At 45.5% G+C, this 23,371-nt stretch overlaps 1 protein-coding gene across 1 annotated transcript in view; it reads left to right on the top strand.

Annotated features, from left to right (window-relative positions):
* The window catches only part of LOC146208752 (uncharacterized), a 36,719-nt gene extending 19,381 nt beyond the window's left edge, over window positions 1-17,338 (top strand). The window contains exons 5-16 of the mRNA XM_084596052.1: window positions 104-184; window positions 4,599-4,692; window positions 6,970-7,070; window positions 7,547-7,646; window positions 8,735-8,820; window positions 9,584-9,679; window positions 9,746-9,800; window positions 9,873-9,931; window positions 11,078-11,122; window positions 13,384-13,542; window positions 14,464-14,505; window positions 16,143-17,338. Of these exons, the coding sequence (XP_084452178.1) occupies window positions 104-184; window positions 4,599-4,692; window positions 6,970-7,070; window positions 7,547-7,646; window positions 8,735-8,820; window positions 9,584-9,679; window positions 9,746-9,800; window positions 9,873-9,931; window positions 11,078-11,122; window positions 13,384-13,542; window positions 14,464-14,505; window positions 16,143-17,276 (2,052 nt within the window). The 3' untranslated portion in view covers window positions 17,277-17,338. The remainder of the gene's footprint in view (window positions 1-103; window positions 185-4,598; window positions 4,693-6,969; window positions 7,071-7,546; window positions 7,647-8,734; window positions 8,821-9,583; window positions 9,680-9,745; window positions 9,801-9,872; window positions 9,932-11,077; window positions 11,123-13,383; window positions 13,543-14,463; window positions 14,506-16,142) is intronic.
* The last annotated feature ends 6,033 nt before the right edge of the window (window positions 17,339-23,371 follow it).

Genomic DNA, 23,371 nt, shown 5'->3' with positions numbered 1-23,371 from the left:
AGTGTTAGACAGGCGGCTGTCGTTCACAGTGAGGGGGCAAGTGTGACAAGTTTCGTGTGGGGGGAAACCTGCAGACAAATGTTTCTGTTCACCTCCTACGCAGCACATGAACAGCACCAAGCACAAGCTGCGCGTCGAAAACAAACCAGTTAGACCTGAACGTGCCATGAAGAGGGCCCTCAAGGTGAGGCGTTTTCTCCCTGCGTAATGATGCTTTGTAATGGTATGTGTTGGAAAATCTGGGATCAGGTTTTTCCTCAGGGCGTGTTGAATAGTGGACCCTTAGCATTGGCGGGAGCATTTGCAGAAGTGACTGTTGGCGCCTCACAGCTTATGGGGTTGTGATTGTATGGGGACATCACATTTGGAAAAGTCATTTTTGCATTATATTTGCGAATTTATTTGCACAAGATGGTATGTCTGGAAAAAGTTGACTGTAAATGTGCATAGGGTTCAGAACACGTCTTTTCTGGGATTTGCATTATTCTGCCAAGTGCCGCAGGTGGGCAGAGGTTTTGTTGATGTTGCTGTCTTGTAGAGTAAGCTAGTGGGCTGGGTGGTTACGCCCATCTATATGATCACTAGAGACTGAATTGTTCGACACTAAAATGGTGTGTTTTAGCTGCCAAAAACTGGTGGCTAAAAGTACTTTATAGGCAGTAAAAGAGGAAAAGTAGCACTTTTAAGTTTGAACATAAGTGCACATTATAGTCATTCCCAGATATATCTAACTCGAAGGGGATTGCGAAATAGTTCGTTATATCGATAATTCGATATATAAAGCATGTCATCAGATGACCTAGAAGCGTGAATATGGTATACCTATACTAGCGGCATGCTTCTCGTTGCCATACTGACAGCCCCCTGCCGCAAGGGGCATGTGCATGCACCTATGGGTTGAGTGTCAAGAGGGGTGCACTGGGCGCACCACCAGGTGCCGTTCCTTGGGCGCGAGCATTCATTCCAACTGTTTAGTTGGGACAGATTGGAGCGTTGGGGCTTGCACAGCTTGCCCTTTACATGTCACGCCACATGACACAAGCACCATTGTGGTTGGGGCTGCCATCAAAGCTGGGAAAGCCGCTGCTGGTCACGAGAAGTCTGATTTTGTGACTGGTAGATTATATGCACAGAAACTAGGGTACCCATGATTTCTTCGTCTCCTTCAGTAGCGAACCAAGCCATGCGTCAGCAGCCGCTAGCCTTGAGTCATCTAGGCTGGTTTAACCGGCCAACAAGTGCACTGAAGTTTGGCTTCTCCATATGACAACAGTGTCACATCATTGAAAACATCTGCTGGGCTGAAGGGCACTTTGAATAAGACTTGCCGTTTACTCCGTCAAGTGGTTTGGCAGCATTAGCATTGCCAGTAAATGCCAAGAGCTGCACAGCTGATCCTACTCCGCATTAAAAAAAAATGACAGTGGGGGCACCATTAGGAGAAGTGCCGCTTGCACAGGCATGGTGCGCAGTTCAATATATCGAACATTCTGCTGAATGGGATTTCAATAAATGAGAATACCTTTCCTATACTTTTGCATGGGGTTGTCAAGGGCACATTCGGGGAATTCGGTATAAGGAATAATTCAGTATATCCGGAATCGTCTGTATTTTAAATATGTACATACATATGTACATACATGTGTAAATATGTGTCTACTGGAAAATAAAAGAATGGTGATTAAGGACCATAAAGATGGTGCAAACCTTAGAGGCAGCTTTTTGAAGGCTCTGCCCCGCAACATACGGGACTTTTGTGTTTAGATTATTTTAGAATCTGTGTAACGTTCGGATAATTAATAACTGAAATTACCTAATCAGCTGCTCGGAGAAGCCAGTTCAAGAGGTTGTGTTTGTAACAGGTACAAAATCTTGTCAGGTGAGGATAGGACAATCTCTAATAGGGCTCAGCTTAGGACCGACATGTTTATTAATAAGCTCCACTTGTACTGCTTGCTGACTACTTGGCTATCAATCGCCACTGTCCCGTGCATGGCAAGAAGCGGCTTTTGTCAGGCGGATGATCTCTCCAAGGATCTTCAGGCCACAAATGTGCAGCACTGCTTTGGAACACCCCAGTTTCTGACAGTAGCAGCCAGGGGCAAGTGTTACGACATATGCAGAGTGCAATCGTGTCGCACAAGTATGCATGAAAACTCATGTAGTGCATTTTGTGAGTGCTGTTTAACTCTTTCATTACCATGCGTATTCAAATCGATCACCAGTGATCGATGCTTTAAATCGCTGATTTCGACGTGTTGGAATCGTTTCTCGTGCACCTAGCCCACCAAGTGGTTAGTCTAGGCACTGCACTTGTAGTACCAGTTTAAATTTTCACACTCTCAGGGGTGGAAGTACTGCTCCATTTGCTCCATTCTGCTCCAAACTGCTTTTCCTGCTCCATCCTGCTCCAAAATGCAATATTTTTCCAAAACTGCTGCAAACACCCAGCTGCCTCGATATTATGCCATCAAATTTAGCAGAAAATGTGAAGAATGTCACAGCACCGGGGGGGGGGGGGGTGTGGAAGATATAAGGCATCTTGCACTGGGCTTAATACAAATAAACTTTTTGCAAGGAACGAAAGCATGGAGTTTAATAAATATTTGTTCGCAAGTAAATTTAGTATGAGCTACAGGCGATTGGAGGGAATTAATTACAAAAAAATGCACTGTGCATATGACATAGCACCTCCTCCCAGCCTTTTGAATTGCTGGTGGAGAGAGAAATGAGAGTAGCAAGTGAAGCAGATAGCGCAAATTACTGCGAGCTGTTAGGAAACTTGTCCGACTGCAAGAACTGCATGAGTTATTCTAATGGTTCTGCTGTGAAAACAAGACTTAACCATCGAGCCTCTTTGTTAATGACAAGCTTGCCAGGCCTGCAGCAGGCAAAATCATATTTGAAACAATGTGGGTTGGTACGCTAAAGGTGGCAATCACAGGGAAGCTGTTCAAAGGTGTTGGAATGCTCTACAGGGCCTATGCCAAGATGTTAAAAATGAGCCCCAGCATTGTTCAAGCAAAGAATGCTGAACTATTAGCAGGAGGCAGTGATGTAAAAAAGCTGAAGATTGAAAAGGCAACCCTCCAGTGTCATCTATCTTTCCTGCAAGCACTGCTGACTAGCGCTCAGCGATTTATCAGCACAGACATAGGATCGAAAAGGATATGCACAAGATAGAGAGTGCAAATGTCATGCCCATTAATCTAATCCCTAATTTAGTAGCACTGCTTGAGCGCATCAAAGTGGTGGACTCAACAATCGAATCTGCCTAGTCAAAATAGGTAAACGCTTTAGGTCAGGCTAGGCATTCAGTGCTGAAGTGCACCAGCAAGCATTCCGTTTGCTGGTAGTCTGTTCCAAGTTGTTGCTAAGATCAGTCTGTGTTATATACTTTTATATGCTTTGGCTGTTTGTCTTGTCAGAGATGAGTGCGAAGTTGGAAATGCATTGACCTGGCATAAGAAGGAATCAGGTTGGAGATTTTGCATTTCAGAAAGAGAAAACTGTCATTATAAAAAGCATTTGACCTTAGAAACTTGCTCCAAAACACAATACAAATTCTCCAAAATTCTTGTTTTTTTGCTCCAAAACTGCTCCAAAATGGTTTGTTACTGCTTCCAAAGCTGCTCCAAAATGATCGAGCCTGCTTCCATCCCTGCACTCTGGCGATGTTCTAATTTTTGATGGACCTTTTTGAGAACTAATGTGCATTTGTTGTGGCGAAAGAGGGTGTGGTGGCCGCACTTAAAAAAAAAAAAAAAAACACCACTTGGGGTAATGCAGCATTAACATCAAATTTTTGGGAATAAAATGCTTCCAGCAAGTCAAATATCGAATCATATTGTTGGCCTTGTTGTCTGACGGTGTTGAGTGGTGATAGTTGCCCGAAAATCGCACCAGCTATTCACTAGTGAGCTTTGACTCGGAATCCGGGTGGTTTTATTCCACAAAAACGCATTCCTGAAGGTCTGCCGCATGTCCAACTTGTATACCTGACCTTTACAGTCAGTTTGCATTAGTTTTGGTGCGGTGCCGCATGAAAAACCAAAAACTGCTTCACTGCATGGCATGAGAAATGAGGCTGTTTCCACCGGTAATTTCTTTTGTGTAGCTGAAGAACAGTGTTAAGTTTATTTTCTTACACAGTGTTCCTCGGTCATTGGTGTTCAAAACATATATATTCTAAATTTTTTTTGTTAATAATGCGTCTGTAGGTATGCATTTTCTGTCTCATATTTATTAACTCGCCACAAAATTAGCAATTTTTCTACTTTTTATGTATTCCCTAATAAATGTTTTGCTTTGTAACTTATGTTTGTGGAAAGAGCATTCTATTATGTGCAAATTTGTATGCTACAACGTGTGCTGCAGTATTATTATTTGTACTAGCAAAAGAATATCTTCTGAGACCGATAAGAAACAGGCATTTTGTCGTGTTAATGAAAGAGTTAAAGTTTGTGCTATGGGGTGGCAATATAATGTAGGAAGGTGGGGGCCACATCTGGTGTATCGGATGTGCTCTTGATAATTGCAATGGTGGGTGGGACTGATAGGCAGTGTGCAGAGCCTCATCACTGCTGTACTGCTTGCAGGCCCTCTTCAAAAAACAGAAGAAAAAACCCGAGGATGACGAAAGGACTAAGAAGGAGAAGAAGAGGAAGGAGGAGGGGGAGGACAAGGGTTCTGGTGAGCTTTGCAGTTCATTCGCTTCCGACTCCTGTCTGGAAGAGACTGAAATTAGGCAAACTGTGCCACTCCGTAACCAGCCAGGGTAGCCTGCTGCTGCTCTACAGTTGCATAGCGGCTGCTGATTTTATGATCATAGTTTGGTCTTACACTTTTGACTTCAGGTGCAGTATTACCGTTAAAGGGGGAGAGAAGCCTTTGAGAAAAGAAATAATAGACCACGTACAGGTAATGATGGCAAAATCGAGGCTATGCCACAGCAGGCGGTCGACATAATCAATGCCCATGCATAGGGAGTGGTGGACCTTGAATGTTCACATCCGAAATCTTAACTCCTGCTTTTCAGAGCCACACCACACGACAGGAACGCAAACCAACGCCTCCCCCCCTTCCACTCCCTGCATGTACGTACACATGGGAGTACTTCCGATTAAGGAGGTCCAAGAACAATGAACAGACTCACAACCACGGTCATTCAAGCTGTCCAGTTAATCAGACGGATTACCAGCAAGTGACAGGGCCTAAAAGAGGAAGACCTCTGTCAACTCATCCCAGCTCTCATGCTAAGAACGGTTGTCTGCTCTCTCTCTTGTCTACAAATACAGCTCGCGAAGAGGGTCACGGTCAGGGTGTAATCTCACAGGCCTGCAAGGCAGCCGTTGGCCTTCAGCACAGCCCTTGCAACCCTTGGGTATTACGTACTTGGCATGGGCATGTTAATAGCTAGCCTCAATCTGTGGTGCATACAGAAGATAATGGAGAAAGTACAGTCAACACATGCACTTTCTGTTTGAAGAGTGGTTGAGAAACCACTGTTATTGAGTTCTTTAACATCACCAACGCTTTCTCCTGCTGCACGGGGAAGGTTTCTCTTCTAAAACACTTTCCCCTTTTTGCTACAGTATGTATAGCGTCCCACTTATGTCATGCCTGATATGACCCTTCTTGGTCAGCAGGTAGCGTCCAAATGAAGTCTTTTCATTGTAGCATTGCTACTTTTTGCTGAGCTGTAGTCCCCTTCTTTTCCAAATGGGCCGTAAGACACGGCATGTACCCTGCATTTGCTTGGCTGTAAATGAGTTGCCATTTTTTTGCGGTGAACTTTACCTGGGTTAGCCAGGGCCATGGAGCAAGAAACCTTTAGGAGTGGAAACTACGCTGTTTGCGGCGACCACCAGAAAAGGTCACAAGCCCGCAGCGCCACTATTATGCTGGCGGTGCCTGTCGGCGTGAAAAGAAATTACCGCCATTTCGGTTGCCAAGGCAATCAGTCCAGGTTTCTTTTTTGTTGTTGCGGCTTCTGCGATGCGCCGCATGCCGCCGCCACTATATACGGCCTCATCATGCTCCGTGCCGTCGGCGCTACAATTGTGACCTTATCTGGTCGCCTGCGCTCGCTCGCGCTGACGGGAGTTTCACCTCCTAAATGGTTTCTTGCTCCGTGACCAGGGCATAGTGTTAACAGTAATCTCAGGAATGCAGAAGAATGGGGTGCCACATGGTTTTCGCTAAAACTAGCAGTTTACATTGCGAAAAAGAAGTTTTACTTGCAAACTGACATTGTTGTATATCTCCAGAAAAAAGTTGTGATTGTGGCAGACAGCCATCTGTAGTGGATGATGAGGTGTGATTTGCAGTTGGCGCGCAACTGTTAGCATTACTGTGGATATTTTCTTCTGCTCTTGTGTTTTCTATTTGTACGAGGTTCAGAGTATACATTATGCGATATGAGTTAGTCTGTATGTTTGTCTACTTCTGTTTCTTTGTCTCGCGTTTGAGTGCCTTTTTACTGCTGTGCACTGTCGGGAACTAGCCCAACTTACAACTCTACTGTTTCATAAACTGGCCTAGCAGTGACAGGACAGAATGCTGTGTTCTGTCACTTCGTTCCTTCCTTTGCTTGTCTTGTCGGCGATGTAAGCCAACCAACTAGCCTGCAAAGGCATTCTCCATTTCTGCCTTTGCACGCCAGCAGCAGCACCAAATCGCGTGAAAACGAAACAAGGTTTTGCACAAGTATAAAAAGCAGTGGTGTCCTCTTGTGAGGACAGAAGGAAGCTTTCCTTCTATCTCCTTGTCTTCCTACAATGTTTGCTCCACAATACCTGCATGAAAACTATGTTGAGGCAAAGCAAGCCAGTTCGGCACCCTTTCGTGGATGGGGCCCCAAGCTGCACGCATACGTCCGGTCACTCTGTGCTACCAGAGTTGATTGGTTTCTTACTGAACCTGCCTTGCTGATGTGGAGTGGCCATTGCATCCACCGGTCCTCGACAGATGGCGAGAAGTCTCAGGAAGGAAACGGTGAGAGCCACAAGGAGAAAGCAGAGGAGGAAGACAAAAAGGGCACCAGTGGCAGCGGCAGCGACATCAGCAAGGTGAAGTTCCTACTTAGGCCATCCCTGTGTGGGGATGGGGCGGCCCAGAGCAGCCCACAGCACATGCGGGTGAGTGAACCAGTTGTTGCAGTGTGGCCGCCGCACTTCTGAAGGGGTTGGTCGGTGATCATGTCTTCCTTCTTTGCAGGTTGTGGCACCTGGGGGCTGTGCTGGGAAACTGCGACCTGTGTGTGGCGCAGTTTCTCCAGTGGGCACATCAATGCTTGCCACAAACAGCCACGACTGTTTGGGCACAGCATCTGCTCTCAGTTTGGGAATGGTGGTCATTGCTGGCAAAATGCTCCTGTGTGGCAGGCGCCTTAGTGTTATCGCATGATTGCCTCGGCAGCTGGTATGCTCACGAGGAGCGTCATGAGGTAACGCGGTTCGCACTGTTCCGCCTGAGCAGCAGGGCTCTTCGGTTGCGCTGCACTCTCGTTATGGGTGTATATGCCTGAGCATGCCCCTGGTTGCAGGTCCGGAACAAGTACCAGCTCAACCTACTTGACGAACTGAATGAGACTCCCACTCTGCGTAATGAGATTCACTACTACCGTGCCCACCGGCCTCCCAAAGGTATGTGGTGAATCTGCAGATTTAGTGAAGAGAGAGCATCTTCGAGAGGAATTTTGGGAGCAAATGTTTTACATATTTCCAAACTGCTGCAGGGGAAAAGTCTACCTTACCTCAAACCTTTGAGATTAAGGTTTGGTTTGGTTTATGGGGTTTAACGTCCCAAAGCGACTCGGGCTATGAGAGACGCCGTTGTGGAGGGCTCCGGAAATTTCATCCACCTGGGGTTCTTTAACATGCACTGACACTGCATGGCACACAAGCCCCTGGCTTTTTGCCTGCATCAAAAAGTGGCCCCTGCGACTAGGATTCAACCCGTATCCTCAGGCACAGAAATCGAACATCCTAACCACTGCACCACTGTGGTGGATTTTGAGGTAAAGGTCTTAGGGATAAAAGATCCTTGGGATATAGACATGTGAGATACAATGGATTTTCAGTTTCTTTTTTGCACTGACGACCTGTAAGGCACTTAAAAGTCCTTGGTAAGGTTTTTGTTTACGGTTTGTTATGTTAGTGCTCTCGGTCGTAATTTTGGCCAAATCTCCTCATATAGGCTAATATTGTGCTCAGTACTGCCACTGCGCACCGTCTGGGTGGCATTGTTATTGTCATGTCTGTACAGTTGCATTAATTTAATGTTCTGACTGTATATTGTGTCCCCAATGTCAGGGTCTGCAGATACCATTTAAGGAAACAATACAGTTGTTCCAAGTGGATGCAGCTGGCACAGGGTCGGTTTAACTGGAGCAATATGAAAGAGGCCTTCACCCCTATAGTCTGGCTAATGACAATGATCGCTCCCATATTAAGAAAATTGTTTTATATTGTTCTGCTGTGTTTTTTGGTGCAACAGTTGACCCTTTAATTTGGCCAAGGTGCTTTTGATTGATGGAAAAAAAAAAATCACAGTGGAAAAATGCTGTCCTTTAAGCTGAGTTGTTTCTCTTGACTTGTGGGCTATCCTAAGCTACACAAGGAATGTTGTTGTTGTTGAATTAGCTGCCAGAGGTTCACTCCGAGTGTTCTTCCCGGGCACTGCTAACTTATGTCCGAGCGAGTGTGACCTTGAGACGCTGTGGCTCTTGCAGAGAAGAAGCCACCAAAGGTGAAACCTGTACCTTTCATGTGTGATGTCTGCCAAGTGTTCACCAAGTCTGCTTGCGAGCTCAATGAGGTGAGTGGAGTGTCCTTGTGTGCTGTGAATTTTTTCACGCTCTGTGGTGGCAATTCGGGGAAGATGTGGTCTCGCCAAGGCATTGAATTTCTTTAAAGAAATGGGGTGAAAATTTTTGATGGCCATTGCATCCACATTCTAAAGTATATGCCAGCATCTTACACACTTTTGCATTTTTCTGAGGCTGTTCTTGTAAAAACGCTATCCGGTTTATTTTTTGGAGGTTTAATAAGCCGTGGGAAATATTGTACGAGATCCTTTTTGCTCTTGGAGAGAGGAAGTGGTCGTTAGGGAACTAAACCACTGCAAAGTGCACGAATTGTGAACAGAATTGCCATGTGGTTAGAGATCCCGAACCAGGGCTGCTGTTTTGCAGTTTGCAGCTTTTATTGGTAATGCAACAGTTGAACCCAGATATATCAAATTTTTGCTTATATCGAACTGTCCAAATATGCCCTTGGAAATCCCATGAAAAAGTTAGCAGTATTATTCACGTTTATTTGAACTCTTGCTAACAGAATGTTAAGCAGTCGAACCCGGAAAATAATGGCTGGTGTTGAGTACAGTGAGGGAGGTAAGAACCTGAAAGAAAAACACGGGACCAATGCCGTTTTCACATTGGAGATCATGAGTTCGTTCTACGCTGTCTTCTGCTCACTTAATGCATAGTGCAGTGAATGTTGTATTTGCATTTATTTTGAGCTCCAAGCTGAGCTCAAGGTTGACCTCTGTGCTTTAAAGTGAACATGGGCCATCATTGCAGCACCTGACGAGTGAGGATCACCATGCGGCTCTCAAAAAGTTTCTTGAGGGCGGAAAGTCAGCCATAGCCAGCAGTGCTGATGGCAAACCACCGCTGGTAAGCTGCTCAAGTGGAGTGTCACGGTGTGGCCTATTGGTGTATGTGTGCTGTTTCTCTTGGCAGAAAGTGGAGGATAACCACGAAGCAGAGGGAACAGAAGAACCCCTTGGAAAAAAACGTAAGTGCCGCTGCTGTTCCCCTGCTCTCCCCCCCCCCCCCTCCCTCCCTAATCTCTTTCCTTCCTACACAGCTGAGCTGTACTGTGACGCCTGCCAGCTGCTGCTGCCTTCACTGGGACACAAGCGCGAGGTGAGCTGCTCAGAGATCCAGGGTTCTCCTTTAGCACAAGGCACGCGGGCACACTTGCGTTCCTGCTTCAGCTGCAGACATTTCTTTCTGCCACCGCGTGAGACATTGTCACAGTGCACAATTTCAGCTGTGTATGCAACAGCAACTGGAGGTCGAGTTGAACACTGGCAGAAAAATGGGCTCTGTGCCTTTCTCCTCATGCAGAGAATTTGATTTTCTCTTACTCACAATTTTCAGGCATATAACGCCTGAAAAGGAAACCCAGGTAACCAACCAGCCCCCCCACCCCCCCACCCCTTACTCCTTCCCCTGTAAGCTCGGGTGCAACATTTTTGGGCCCCCCATTTCCCCAGTTTGAAATTCTATGAAGTGAGGGTAAAGACTCAATATTTTTACAGTCCCAAAGACAGAGAGAGGGTACACGTGGGAAGGAGCAAGCATCTTTCATTCCGTATGCTCCCCTTCTCCACACAGACATGCATGCCTCCACCTACTACATTGAGCACAATTGTATGCTCTGTCTAGGCTGCCTTGATGGGACTGAAGAGTCTACCTATGGCCGTAGTGTTAACAATGAGGTAAAAAAGCTGGTAAGCTTAGCCCAGACAATCCATTCTGTTGGATTAATTTGAATTCAAAATGGCACTCCCTCAGCTGTTTTCAGCAGTGATGCTGTCTGTCTTACATGTGCATTAGGTAAAAGATTTTAGGGAGTTTTGCAGCTGTTTCTTTTTGTCTCGATAATCCAACTTTTGGACTACACAGAGCACGAAATAATAATTGCCCACACAGTCGAGCCCAGTTATATCATTACTGCTGCGGCACCGATCTGCTGGTCCCGTGGACTCTGGCTTGATTCTGGCTGTGGCAGCACCGTCTTTCTTAGCAATGAATGTCATGACTATGGCATGCATCATAAATGGTCAGCAAATGACAGTGCATACCAGTAGAGAATGCATCTTTGTTTTTTTTTAACAGAACAGAGAAACCGTTTTTCAGTTGGCACTCAGTGCTGGTCTTGTACTGTCTTCTTCCTGTGTTTTCATGTCATTTGCTCTGCATTAGTGTATCGTAATGAACCTTATAGGCCAACTAGCCCAAACTGCTACCATTCATTTCCTTACTGCTCCTTCTTTCTCTCCACAGCATGAAAAGAGCAAGAAGCACAAGTTCCTCCAAGAACTGAGAAAGGTGAAGTAGTTATCCCACTGGTCTCTCCCTCATTGTGCCCACTTGTTTCTTCCACATACTGTTTTGCTCGTGACGCAATGCAGTTGCAAACTGCACTCGTTCTGAATTGTTGCGCTCTAGATACAACCTTTGGTGCATTGGCATCAAGGTCTCCACTTTCACCTTTCGCCAGTGTTTTGTTTTTGTCTGGTCCTTCTCGCATGCTTGCCTATCTGGCAAGTGGTGGTCGCATGTTGAGATGACTGGTTACTGATTGCCGGCCATGACGTCATGAGACCACGTGTCATGGCCGAATTAGTAGGAGCCGCTAACTTGTGTAACGTTTTTGAGTTGAGAAATAAACCCACCAAGACTCTCGGATCTAGTTTTGACACGCTACTCCTAGACCTTGTAGGCACATTCATACTGTTTGGGTTTGAATGTGTTGATCGGTCTTTCAAACAGTGTAAACTGAGACTGGATGCTTATATCCGAAATCGATGTGAAAGCTGAAGTGGTAACTCATCTAGTTGGCATTTGGCCTAGCTATGCATAATTGACTGTCATTCATTTTATTTTATTTTATTTCTGGCTAACCTAAATAATTCATTGTTGATGCGTTGGCTTCTGAGGCACTCTGTTTACTACCTAGGGTCATGTTGTAGTTATGCATCCTGTCAGAAATGCTTTTAGGGGGCGGGAATCCTGGCAGGGTTCAATGAGGTTAGGACAGATGGGGCATGTATCGTAGAAACTGGAATAGAAGTTAACTCCTTTTTAATTCTTTTGAGACCTCCACTTATGCCATCATTCATATACGAATGATGGTTTTCAACACTCTGCCAGTTGAAAATTTCTGTGTGTTGGAACACTTAGCCCCACCTTAGGCAGATACTGTGACAAACGTAGTTTAGGCTTTCAGGTTCACTTCTTTTGTTTCTGTTTCTTTCGGGGAAGGTGGTGGCATAGAAATTTCTTTTTTGAACGGAAGTTTACATGTACTCACTCCGTGCATCTGCTGATCTATTTCCGTTCACTAGGGTTTCAGCAACAAGGCATGTCCGGTGGCTTATTCAGAACGCCCAGTGCAGTGTTCTTTCAGCAATATTGAATGAGGTTCGAGCGATTAGCTTTCAGAAAACAGCACCTAGAGCAGAATTTCAGATTTGTTGGTAAACTAGACCTACTCTGCCACCCTGTGCTAAACATGCCAGCCGTTAACCGCAAAAAGATCAAAAACACAAAAACTGTAAACTGTCCAATGAGCCGAGGAAGACCCAGTTGAAATTAAACATTTATAGCTATTTAGCACTGTAGTTACGATAGCAGCATGCCTTCAAAGTGGGCTCCATCACATAAATTTAGCTTCAACGCATTTTGTCTGTGCAGTTGTCGTGTGAGGAGGTGCTACAAATTAAGATGCCTAACTGCCGCGGGTACTGAGTGGACAACCACTGCTTCCGAACAACATCGTGAATAATTTTAATTGCTGTGTTTTATTTTGATATTCGTGCCATTTTCAACTTTTGCGATGTTTTGCAAAGAGCAAGGCCTTGCACAATTGTTGCTTCTTTGTATCGCATTTAAAATAAACCTCTAACAACACGGTGCTTTTTATGTATTAGACTTTCATGGAATGCTGTAGTGTGCACTAGTGAAGACATTGAAGTCACTGTTCAGGTTCAGCTGTTCACTCGCATGGTCTGGGTAGAAATTCAGCACCTGCCCATGTGTGTTTGCAATCAGCGGTGTGATGGGTTGTGCTGCATTTGTGAGAAGGAGCAAAGCACTTGCACCGCAGCTCCGTAAGGAGGTAAACACTCAATGATTTGCGCTCTGGCTAGCCATGAATTGCATTGCACTGTAAAAGGAGCTCGGCTTCCCATGATGCATCAGCAGTTCAGGAACACCTTACTGTCAATTTTTCCTGTCAGTGGATAGACCGGGACTCGTAAATGTATGAGGGTTACTGCAGGGACACCTTGTATGCGACTGCCGTGTTTGCACATCTACCTTGAAACCTATTGTGAAAGCCAAGTGTATAAGTGTTCATGGTTGTTTCAGGTTTGGGCTTTGTATGTGCGGTACATTGTTGTGAAATCATATGCTGGCAGAGAATGACAGATCAGCGCAACCGTCTCTCTGAGGCCTTTGTATCACTGTTGAAGCAGCAGCCGAGACGAGGTGGATTGCTTACCAAAATCAGTGGTGCCTAATGTTTTGGACACAGGTGGCGCTGTGGTCTAGCCGTAGGTGGAGAGTGATTTCGCTTTGTTTCTCAGGGTATGAAGACGGAGCCCAAAGAAAATGCCACTGCTGCACGGCGGGGTGGTAGTGGTGACAGGAAAGAGGAGACAAAGCCCGAAGAGCTGGCTGCACCCAAGGGCATCCACTGCAGCCTCTGCATGGTGGATGTGGAGTCGGAGGCAGCAATGAAAGAGGTGCATCTCATTTTCATAGCGGCAGTGTAATGCGCTCGAATGCCGTGGCATGCAAAACCAAAGTTCCAGGAGAAAATGGTATGTTATCTTTTGAGTGGATGTGAGTTGCTTAAAGTTTGGTCAGCCATATCTTGGCTCCCTTTTGTCATGTCTCAAGCTGCACATGATTCTTTAGTGCTGGTTTTTCACTTGGAGCCATCCGCCACGCGGTCGCTTCCAATTTTTTTGCATCAGTTTGTAAAAATAGTATAATGGCTTCGTTTTCTGGACATTGCTCGGTTCTGAACTTGCGATAATTGCAAAACTAAAGATCCAAAAAGCCTGAAATTTTATATCCGGTATCAAATCTCGTTAATACAATCCTGCTCAATACATATTCTATTGCATTCTTGTACACCTTATAAGATCATATTTTCACTTGGGTTTGGATAACACGATCTCAAAAATGGAAAACTGTTGCCGTTTAGAATTTAGCACCTAGGTGCGGTGAAAGAGGCGTAGCAAGTCGACGGTAGTCAGATCAACGGTGATGCTCGTGGGCAATCTTCGACATGATTGTCGAAAGATTTGTCATTCACTGAGTGATGAACCCACCTGCTTCACTTCTGTCGTTGAGAATGCACGTTATAGCACCGCAGAAACGGGAGATATCCGCACCGCACACATTCCCTGATGTGCATGAGTAAGACATATGGCATTGGTTGCAGCTATGCTGCAGAAGGCATGAAAGAGCCATTGACTAGCATTAAAAATGCGTGTGTTATAAAAGCATAGTGCAACTGCTAGATGTTCGTTGAGTTGCGCACATTTTTTGTTTTGAAGCATATTGTCTCGGTGCCACTGTTTTTGAAATTAAAGTTGCAGCCATGTGCCTTTTAAGACAGGAGTGTACTAATCGCTGCTTTGTTGTCTCATTTTCAGCACTTGAAAAGCAAGAAGCACAAATTCCTCTCTGAGCTGAAAGTGAGTTTTTTTTTTTTTTTTTTTTCACTGCGTGGCAGCTTTTTGAAAGCTGTTCTATTCACCCAGCATTTCAGTTTCCTACCGAGCTTGAGTGATACCCCTTTTTTGCAGTACAGTGGAACCTACACATATTATTGGCTGATCTTCAGAAATCTGTATCAAGAATGCTCACAGTGAACATGTGGACCACCCTACCCGGTTCTGAGTTGTTTGCAGCTGTGCGGCCGCTTGCCTTTACGTGCAGTTAGATGAGGGTCATTTCCGCGCCAAATGATACAAGCTGCGTGCTCGACCATCTTCAATTTCTTTTTGAAAAATCGTAGTCTGTTGTGTTGCCGTGATGAATATTTCCCAGCTTGTTTTTGTCTGCAAGCAATTTTTTTCACCCAGTGGCTGCCATTCAGTTTGCAAGCAATAGCAAAGCATAGTCACACAAAAAATTTGTATAAAATAAACTTTTTAACTCATTACTGCAAAACTTTTTTATTCGTAAAATGCATTGAAATTTCATATGTAGCACTTTTAATCTACTGTCTTAAGTTTTTGAAATATAAACCTTAGAGGAAAGTACCCAAAGATGAAATTTGGAATTATTTTATAGTCATTTCAGCTATTTCCCTAAGATTTTCAAAAGACAAAGAAGCCTATAAGAATATTCCAGGTATCAAACAATGTAAGGTGCATCTGCAAAAAAAATTCTAAATTTAAGAAATTTAGCTATTTGCCAGCATAAGGCGCATGCATATAGGAGCTCATTTCCGACACCTGATGCAGGGCAACATTGGGCACACACAGGCTAGGCTTTTATGTCTACCAGGTACCCATGGAGTTATTGTTTAAAATCAGCAACTGCACAACTGCAATTGGAGCTCCCACAGTTAGGGCCCAATTGACACTCCAGAAATAAGTCAGCATTGCTTGTACGTCGGCTGTCTCTCATGTTGAGTGGCCATTTTTGCAGTGTGTTGGCACAACATCAGTCACTGAGTGATAAAGTTTTAATCCAGTCATTTTAATGAAACTTTACATGATCTTTTCCTCTGTCAAACAATTTTATGATTTTTGAGAGGCCCGCTTTAACAAGGACCGACAGTATGTTGTGTTTGTAGTTTGAACACATACGTGATTGTATTGGTCAAGTTTGAAAAATTTTACATATCATCAGTAGTTTGTGCACGCATTCTTAGTGCAGTAAAAGATGCCAGACCGAGTAAGGAGTGCACACACAAACTGGTGAAAGGCACAGGTGCAGTAAATGATAGAGGAGCATCTAAGAAGCACATAAATTTAAAGGAAAAAAGCCAGGTTATTTTGGCAGCACATACGTATTGTGTCACGTTTGAATGAAGCATTGGTTTTGTGTGTGGCTTTCACTGGGAATATGTACACAAGCTTAACAGATAACACCTGTGTTAAGCATGCATTCTAAGGACGTATAACGAGGAGTGTAGACAACCAAGGAGGCTTGTAGTATTATGGCCAGCATGATCTACTTAGCTGCACATATCCTTTTGCTGTGAATTTTTTGGATAGAGATCCAAAGATGTAGCGCACCACTGCCCCGAAGCTAAAAGGGTAGCTGGAGGTTTTTATGAAAATGTGACTTCTGGTGTCTCAGCATGGCATATGTCTTGCAGCCTGATCCGGAACCTGTGCGAAGGCCAGAACCAGCCCTCAAGCGGAAGCGTCCCTGGCCACACAGCGGTAGTGACAGTGGCCGAAGAGAGTTGGCGAGAGATGACGTGATGCCTGAGCTGGCCGCTGTGGCACTGGAACGGCAGGCACTACAGGTGGAGCTGGCCAAGCGCAGGCGTGAAATCGATGAGCAGCGGCGGCTTATTGATGAGATGCGCGAGGAGCACCACCTTGAGCAAGAGAAGGCTGCACTACGGCGTATGATAGATGAGTGCCGCCAGCTGATCGAGGAGAGGGATAGGCGAAAGCGCCGCGCTGCTGAGGACCGAGACAGGGCGCACAAATCTGTCCGGTGGCATCCCAGCCTGGAGTCTGACTATTGTCAGGATGGTGGTGGGGGCAGCAGCAACAGCAGCAGCAGCATGCACGACTACAGGTTGTTCTCCACCGCCACGCGCTGGAACGAAGAGATTCCCCTGTTGGGAATGCCGTCTGCGGCATCGGAAGAGCCCGTTTGGGAGGCTGACCGAAAGCCGGTCTTTCAGGCTCCGCCTGTGGCACCAGAAGCACCATTCTGGGAGGCTGACCGAAAGCCGGCTTTTCAGGTTTCATCTGTGGCACCAGAAGCACCAATCTGGGAGGATGACCGAAAGCCGGTCTTTCAGGTTTCACCTGTGGCACCAGAAGCGCCAATCTGGGAGGTTGATCGAAAGCCAGTCTTTCAGGTTTCGCCTGTGGCACCAGAAGCGCCAGTCTGGGAGGCTGACCGAAAGCCAGTCTTTCAGGTTTCACCTGTGACACCAGAAGCGGCATTCTGGGAGGCTGACCGAAAGCCGTTCTTTCAGAATTCACCTGTGGCACCAGAAGTGCCCATTTGGGAAGCTGACCGGAGGCCTGTCTCCCAGCAGCCATTTGGCCACATGGCCACGGCGTTCAGCAACAATGGCTGGCCATCACCCTCTGAGGAACATGACTGGCAGCGTCCAGTGCTGTGCACTCCACCGGCAAGGGCGGTGGGCTTCCGGGGAGACAGGCCAGAAGAGCCACACTTGTGGGGGGCCCACTCTGCACCAACACCTGACACTCCTAGCTGGAGCAGCTCAACAACGCGCATACCTGGTCTCGATTTCGTTTAGCTTGTAGTGGGTGTGGCCGCAGTTGTATGATATAAAAAGGCCATGTTTCTTTGTTGTCATTACTGTTTGCACCTAGAGTCCATTTCATTCTGTGCGTTCATCTGCTTTTTTAGAAGCACAGCTGCCAAGAAGTTGCCAGGGTTTCTTCACTTATCACTCAGAACTTGCCCTGTCCTATACGGTTCATACAAAGTTAAAATGGTAGCCATGACGCTGATATCTGTTGATCTGTTTGCTGCAATAACGCAAAGTGAGGTGTAATATCAGTTGAAAATTCTGCCGTGGAATTTTAAATCAGAAGTTGACGAGGTGGTGCACTTCGAACATGCGTGCCTTTCAGTCTGTGAGAGGCAGGGCATGCTGCATGACGCACGCACAGTGCCGAGATCTGACTATGTCAGGTCTTCGCCCCCAGCGCAGATGGTGTGGTTCTCTGCCTTCCTTTTCCACACCCTCTCCCTGTGGAAAGCATGCTCCTGCGAGATAGCTTGCCCACAGTTCCCTGTGATGTTGCACAAAAGCCATCTTGCGGCAGGCCTGCTTTCTTATGCTAGAGCATGTTATGCCTTTTTTTTCTTTGTCGACACGGGCATCCCATGAGTGCCTTTGTGGATAGTTGCCAATGCTTCACTATCACTGCGAAAGTTCATTGTCTTAACCGAAGGGCATGTGGAACGGTTCAACTTAGCATACAGATTTTGACCGGAAGCAATCTGCACTTCAACTACAAGAAATGGCCGTCTGTTTCATTTCACGAAGGATCAGTCGTCTTTCGTCAGATTTCAGACTTCGGTGCACAACGCTCCAAGTTTTGAGGGAAAGCTTGTTCTTTAATTCATTTCTTTATTGTATAAAGTGCAACAGTAAGTTGCACAGTTTTCATCTGTTGTTAATTGTGAAAAGTTCACAAAGTTGTTTTCAATGAGAGAGTCCCATTTGGCTGTTACTGATGAAACATTGGCTCTGTTCTAATCTGGCAAAAGTTTTTCCTTTTATTTGCGAGAACATGCATGTTAAGAATGAAGTGGAACGCTATAGGTGGCTTATTCCTTGGAGTAGCTACCACTGGAGTAGAGATGCAGTGGTAAGATTGGGATCCAAGGTGGTGGTGGAAGCCTGCGTATTATGTGTGAGGTCGTGTGCTAATTTAATAAGGTAAAAATGACAAAGGCTCGAAAATTCATAAAATTGTGGAGAACTCTGTTTTATAACAGTGGAGTCGTTCGGCTACACAGCATTCAGAAAATAAGTCCCCCAGTACAAACAAGGGGACATAAAGAATCTATACTCCATTTCATACATCAAGTGCAACACTGCCAAAGCTAGAGCTCTTGTTTGCGTTCTCCGCATCCGCAATGAAAAATAGTGCCTGCTCTTGACGAGAGGAAATAATACTTGCTTTGTGTGCAAGCTTAATACAACTTACATTTGCCATCAACTCCATAAAAAGCACCTTTTTTTAGGGAGAAAAGATTGAATTCAGTAAATTTGTTTGTTTTGTTTGTCGTTTTCGTTCATGTTGCGTTTTCGCTGCCCCGCAACCCTGCCAGTGGGGCCCTCCGCGCTGCACAATGCAGCGACCTCGACTGCCTCTTTGGAGCATCCGCACTGCGAAGATGCTCGGGCACGCGAAGCAAGTTATTGCAAACGTGTATGCTCTGAATAGAGCCAGTTTCCGCAGAAACCACTCGGCCACGAAACAAGCGTGTAGAGATACGCCTCCCTTTCTTTTTCTTCCGGACTACTTGCGTAGCTTTCCCTACGTTGCACCTGATGTATGAAACGGAGTATAATGATTAAGTTATTATTTATGCCATGAAGAAAACAAAACAAGCTGCAGGCGGTCTATTACAAGCACAGAAATAAACTGTGTAGCAGCCGCAACTCGTACACATGCAAGTTCTTATGAAACAAGCGGGACATTGTGCGACACAGGTGCATATTTGATAACGATAAGGACACCCCCTCCTGATAGAATGTAGGGATCATAAGAATGCGGGCTCTAAATGTTATCACAATCCAGTATTTTACTGCATCTTATTTTTGCAGATAGCCATGCTGCTGTAGTGATAATATTAGCAGAACAGGAATCAATGGCTCACAACAGATCTTCACGTTTGAACTTTGTGCATTAGTGAAAATTATTAATAAATTTTGAGTATTTTTGTGTAATGCCTAGCTATCAAGAATTATTCTGCTGGACGTGCAGCGATACTTGTGGCAGTACTCCATTCCGCAGACGCAACGTCTTTGCCTGCTGACCGCAGGCAAAGACTTGCTTGAGGAAACAAAAGAAGGAAATGACGAAGTGTTTACACTCGGAGCTATTTATTACACTTGCAAATAATATAGTGTGCCGGCTTGCTAAAAAACATTTTTCCTGAAGGAAAAGGCTGCATAAGTAGATTCAAGAAAAAATGCTGCACTATCGAAACAAGAACGATGTGGCAACTAGCCTGTCTACTGCTACATAAGAACAGCTTGTGACTTACCAGCTAGGGAACAGGGGTGCGACTTCGGCGGTGAATGTGTTGAGAATATCAGCAGGGATCTTTCCATGTGCGCTGCACAGGCAAAACAGCTGAACTAGTTAATACATTCTGATGAGAAATAATTGCACTGAGACAAGGTACATAGCAAGAAGACAGGATAAGGACTTTATTATCAAACGTACTCCTTTTTCGCAGCCAGAACTTCATGTGCAAAACCAGGAACCATATTGATACCTCAATTGTTTGCATCAAGATACATTAGTTCACAAACATGAACAACTAAGAGGGGGTTGGTTGTGCACTAGTCGGGGTTTTATTAATCTGAAACACTTCAATGATTTTCTTTGTGTTTGTACAGGACCCAGGTTTCATTAAAAAGGGGAATTCACAATTTTTTAAAAGGATTAGGTTGGTTATCACGCAGACGATCCTTGTAATTCAAAGCTATATTTGAAAATAGAGCCTCTTGCAAAAAAGTGTTGTGGCCTTATAGGCAGGTTTTCATGCACTTTATACACAACTTCTTCAGCATTCAGGGAGAGCCATCTCCAGGAATTTGCCGCAGGTGGCAGCTAGAGCAGGCGGTCACTTCGCTCCCTGGAACCAAAATGCAGACGACCATGCGCAATGGGCCTTGCCATGGGTGCCCGGATACTACTGCCCTGCTGGCATTTGCTGCGGAATGTAGTGCGAGCACGTGACCATGAGTGCTCGCATTGCCGGAAGTCCTTGTCTCACAGAGTTCTGCGTAGACATCTCGGTAGCACTCCTGAAGTCATTTGCACTTCCCTATAAGGGTGATCTTTACCACCTCTTCACCTAGCCGGCACTGTTATGACACGTGATGAAGTAATGGTCGGCCAGATAGTGGCGACGGGCAGAGCTGAATTTCCACAACCCTCCTTAAATGTTGACCTACAGTTGTTCAAAGCTGCTGCTTGAATACCACCAATGATATGTGGATGGGCATTACTATGACGTTTGCAGCAGGATTAGGGGGCTCTGTTGTTCGGTGGCAGTCCCCCCCATCCTGCTGAGAAAGTGTTCGTGCTGACGTGCCTTTGTTGAAAAGGCAGTAGTTGGCCTCCTCTCTTGCATTGCAATGGTTCCGCAAATCTCCGCAGCTTAGGATGACTCATGGCCGTAGGGCAGCCAGCAGGAACGTAGACAGTAACAGCAGGCTAGGTCGGCTTTACTCGATCTCTGCATATCACACCTACAGTCTCGAAATGTTTGAATAAATGCAATGGAGACTGCAAAATAGCCATTTGGTAAAATGCAAGTGACGAAGAGCTCCGGCATTGCACGGTGCTCTGTTTATTTAAACAAGGCTGACTGGCTTCTGTTGAACAAGCATTCATAGTTCGTTTTCCGGCATAGGTATGCAGAGCTCACTGGAACTGCATTAGCGTCTGGTTCACAAAGTCTCCAATTCACCTTCGCAAGTCAAAAATTTCAGGTTTATTGAAACAAAGTCTGCTTTCTGTATCTGAGCGAGACTTCTCAGCTCTAGTGACTATAACATAAAACAAGCAAACGCATTTGCGCATGCCGTGTGCCATGGTGTAACTGTGGCCAGTGTAGAAGGGTGGCTCCAAACAGCTTTAAGCCTACTCACACTAGGGTCCGTATTCTGAGTTTGCATCATTATCTAAAGTGTCGCTATCTCTCTAACTTCGAGTCATTTGATTAGTGGAAGTGCCAGAACCAGAAGTGGTGGCAACCAAACTGATATCTGGTTCCGGTGCTTCCGCTAGTCAGATGACTCGAGATCGGGGAGATAGCGACACTTCCGATAAGGACGTGAACTCAGAATATGGACTTAAAAATAAGGACAGTGTCTAAAAAACAGTGCCATGAGGAGACACGTCTCTGCTGGGGAACCAACATAGCCTCGGTGCTTTTCCTACAACCATGGCTGCAATGTGTCAGCAGATCATTGCACCTGGCTCCCTGAGCCAAACAGACAGATTGGACAATATAACCATGAGGAAAATCAGACTCCCTTCCTGCTTCGCCACTTGCTCACTTGAGGCGTGATGTTTTTCTTGTGGATGGCCAGATCTTGTGCTTTGTGTATGGACTTTTTGGTTGCATCCGTTAGTTGTCTCCATGAAATGCTTATCAAACAGCATGCTCAGTTATTTGTTCGAGCTGCGGCTCTCGCCTTGCTTTCAAAAAATGCATAATTGCATCTCTCTATTGTCACAAGAGCTTGCCACATTGGGCACCATTGTGGCAATGTGTTGGGATGGTCTTCCACTGCGGATGCGCCATTATTGCTCGCAAACCCCTAAAAAAACAAAGGAAGAGGATGACAAAGCATGAACTTTTAGATGCTATTTATTACTCTTGCAAATAATAGTTTGCCAGCTTGCTACAAAAAATTTTCTTTAGAAGGAGAAGGCTCCATAAGAAGGGCTGCTGACTTACCGGCTGCTGAACAGAGGTGCAACTTCGGTAAAGATTTGCATTCACTGAGAATGGCAACAGAGATCTTCCCATTCGCACCTCATTCTTTGAACAAAGCCATTCCCCAACCTTTTGTCGCAAGAGGCAGCGAGAGCAGGCAGTATTTGTCACTCACTTTGCTGCCTGCAACCAGAAGACTGGTGGCTGTGCACAACAGGACCCGCATACTACAGGCCAAGGTAGCATTTGCCGTGCAAAATGGCGAGAACATGCACGTACAACTGCTCATGTCAGAAGGATTCAGAAGCCCTTGTTGCCTCTGCGAGATTCTGTGCATCTCGGTGGGGCTCCCATCACTATTTCCACTTCTTGATTAAGGAAGTCTTACCACCTTACACAGCCAGTGCTGTTTCTGACGCAGGATGGGGGGTGGTCCGCCACTTAATGATGGATAGGGAAACTGGCTCCACAGGCAGCTTGAGACTCAGTTACAACCACTGCTACATTTGAAGAGTGGAAAAATTTCAAATGGTCATGAAGTGAACTTTTTTATTTATTTATTTATTTATTTATTTAATTTGCCGTAAACTTGCAGAGAAGTGCTTTTCCGAAGTCAATAAATTTCTTATGCAACTGCTTAGTGCTTTTACAGAAATCCTCACCCACACATTACAAGGGCCTGGAAAAAAATGCTTTTATTTAAATGCCAAAAACATTACAGTAATGGGCAGACTTATTCATGGAAAACGACTCTAATCGTGCGCTTGAGATATAGCCATGTCCGTAATAGAAATTGGGATGAAGAAAATGTTTGCTTTGAGCGTGTGGCAGTATGAGGGGGCAGTCTCCACCCTGCCACCACCTCCACGGGTGCAGTGTCCTTGTTAGCGACTTGCCGAGGATACAAAGGGATGGGGACAACACAGCTTTTATAATCGAATGCTATTTATTGCACTTGCAAATAATACAGAATGTGCTCGTTAGGTATACAACATCAGGTTTTCCTTGGAAGGAGAAGGCTACGTAAGAAGGACATCTGACTCACCGGCTGGAGAATGGCGGTGCGACTTCGGCGGCAGAAATTTGTACGCACCGGGCATATGGCGGCCAGGATCTCCCGTGCCTACCGCATTTATCGGACAAAGCCATACTACGGCTCCTGCCGCAGGAGGCGGGGAGAGCATGTGGTAT

The sequence above is a fragment of the Amblyomma maculatum genome, chromosome 1 (genome assembly GCF_055883805.1).
Source record: "Amblyomma maculatum isolate TAMU_Amacu chromosome 1, ASM5588380v1, whole genome shotgun sequence".
Lineage (NCBI taxonomy): Eukaryota > Metazoa > Arthropoda > Arachnida > Ixodida > Ixodidae > Amblyomma > Amblyomma maculatum.
This window is presented reverse-complemented; position numbering and strand designations above follow the sequence as displayed.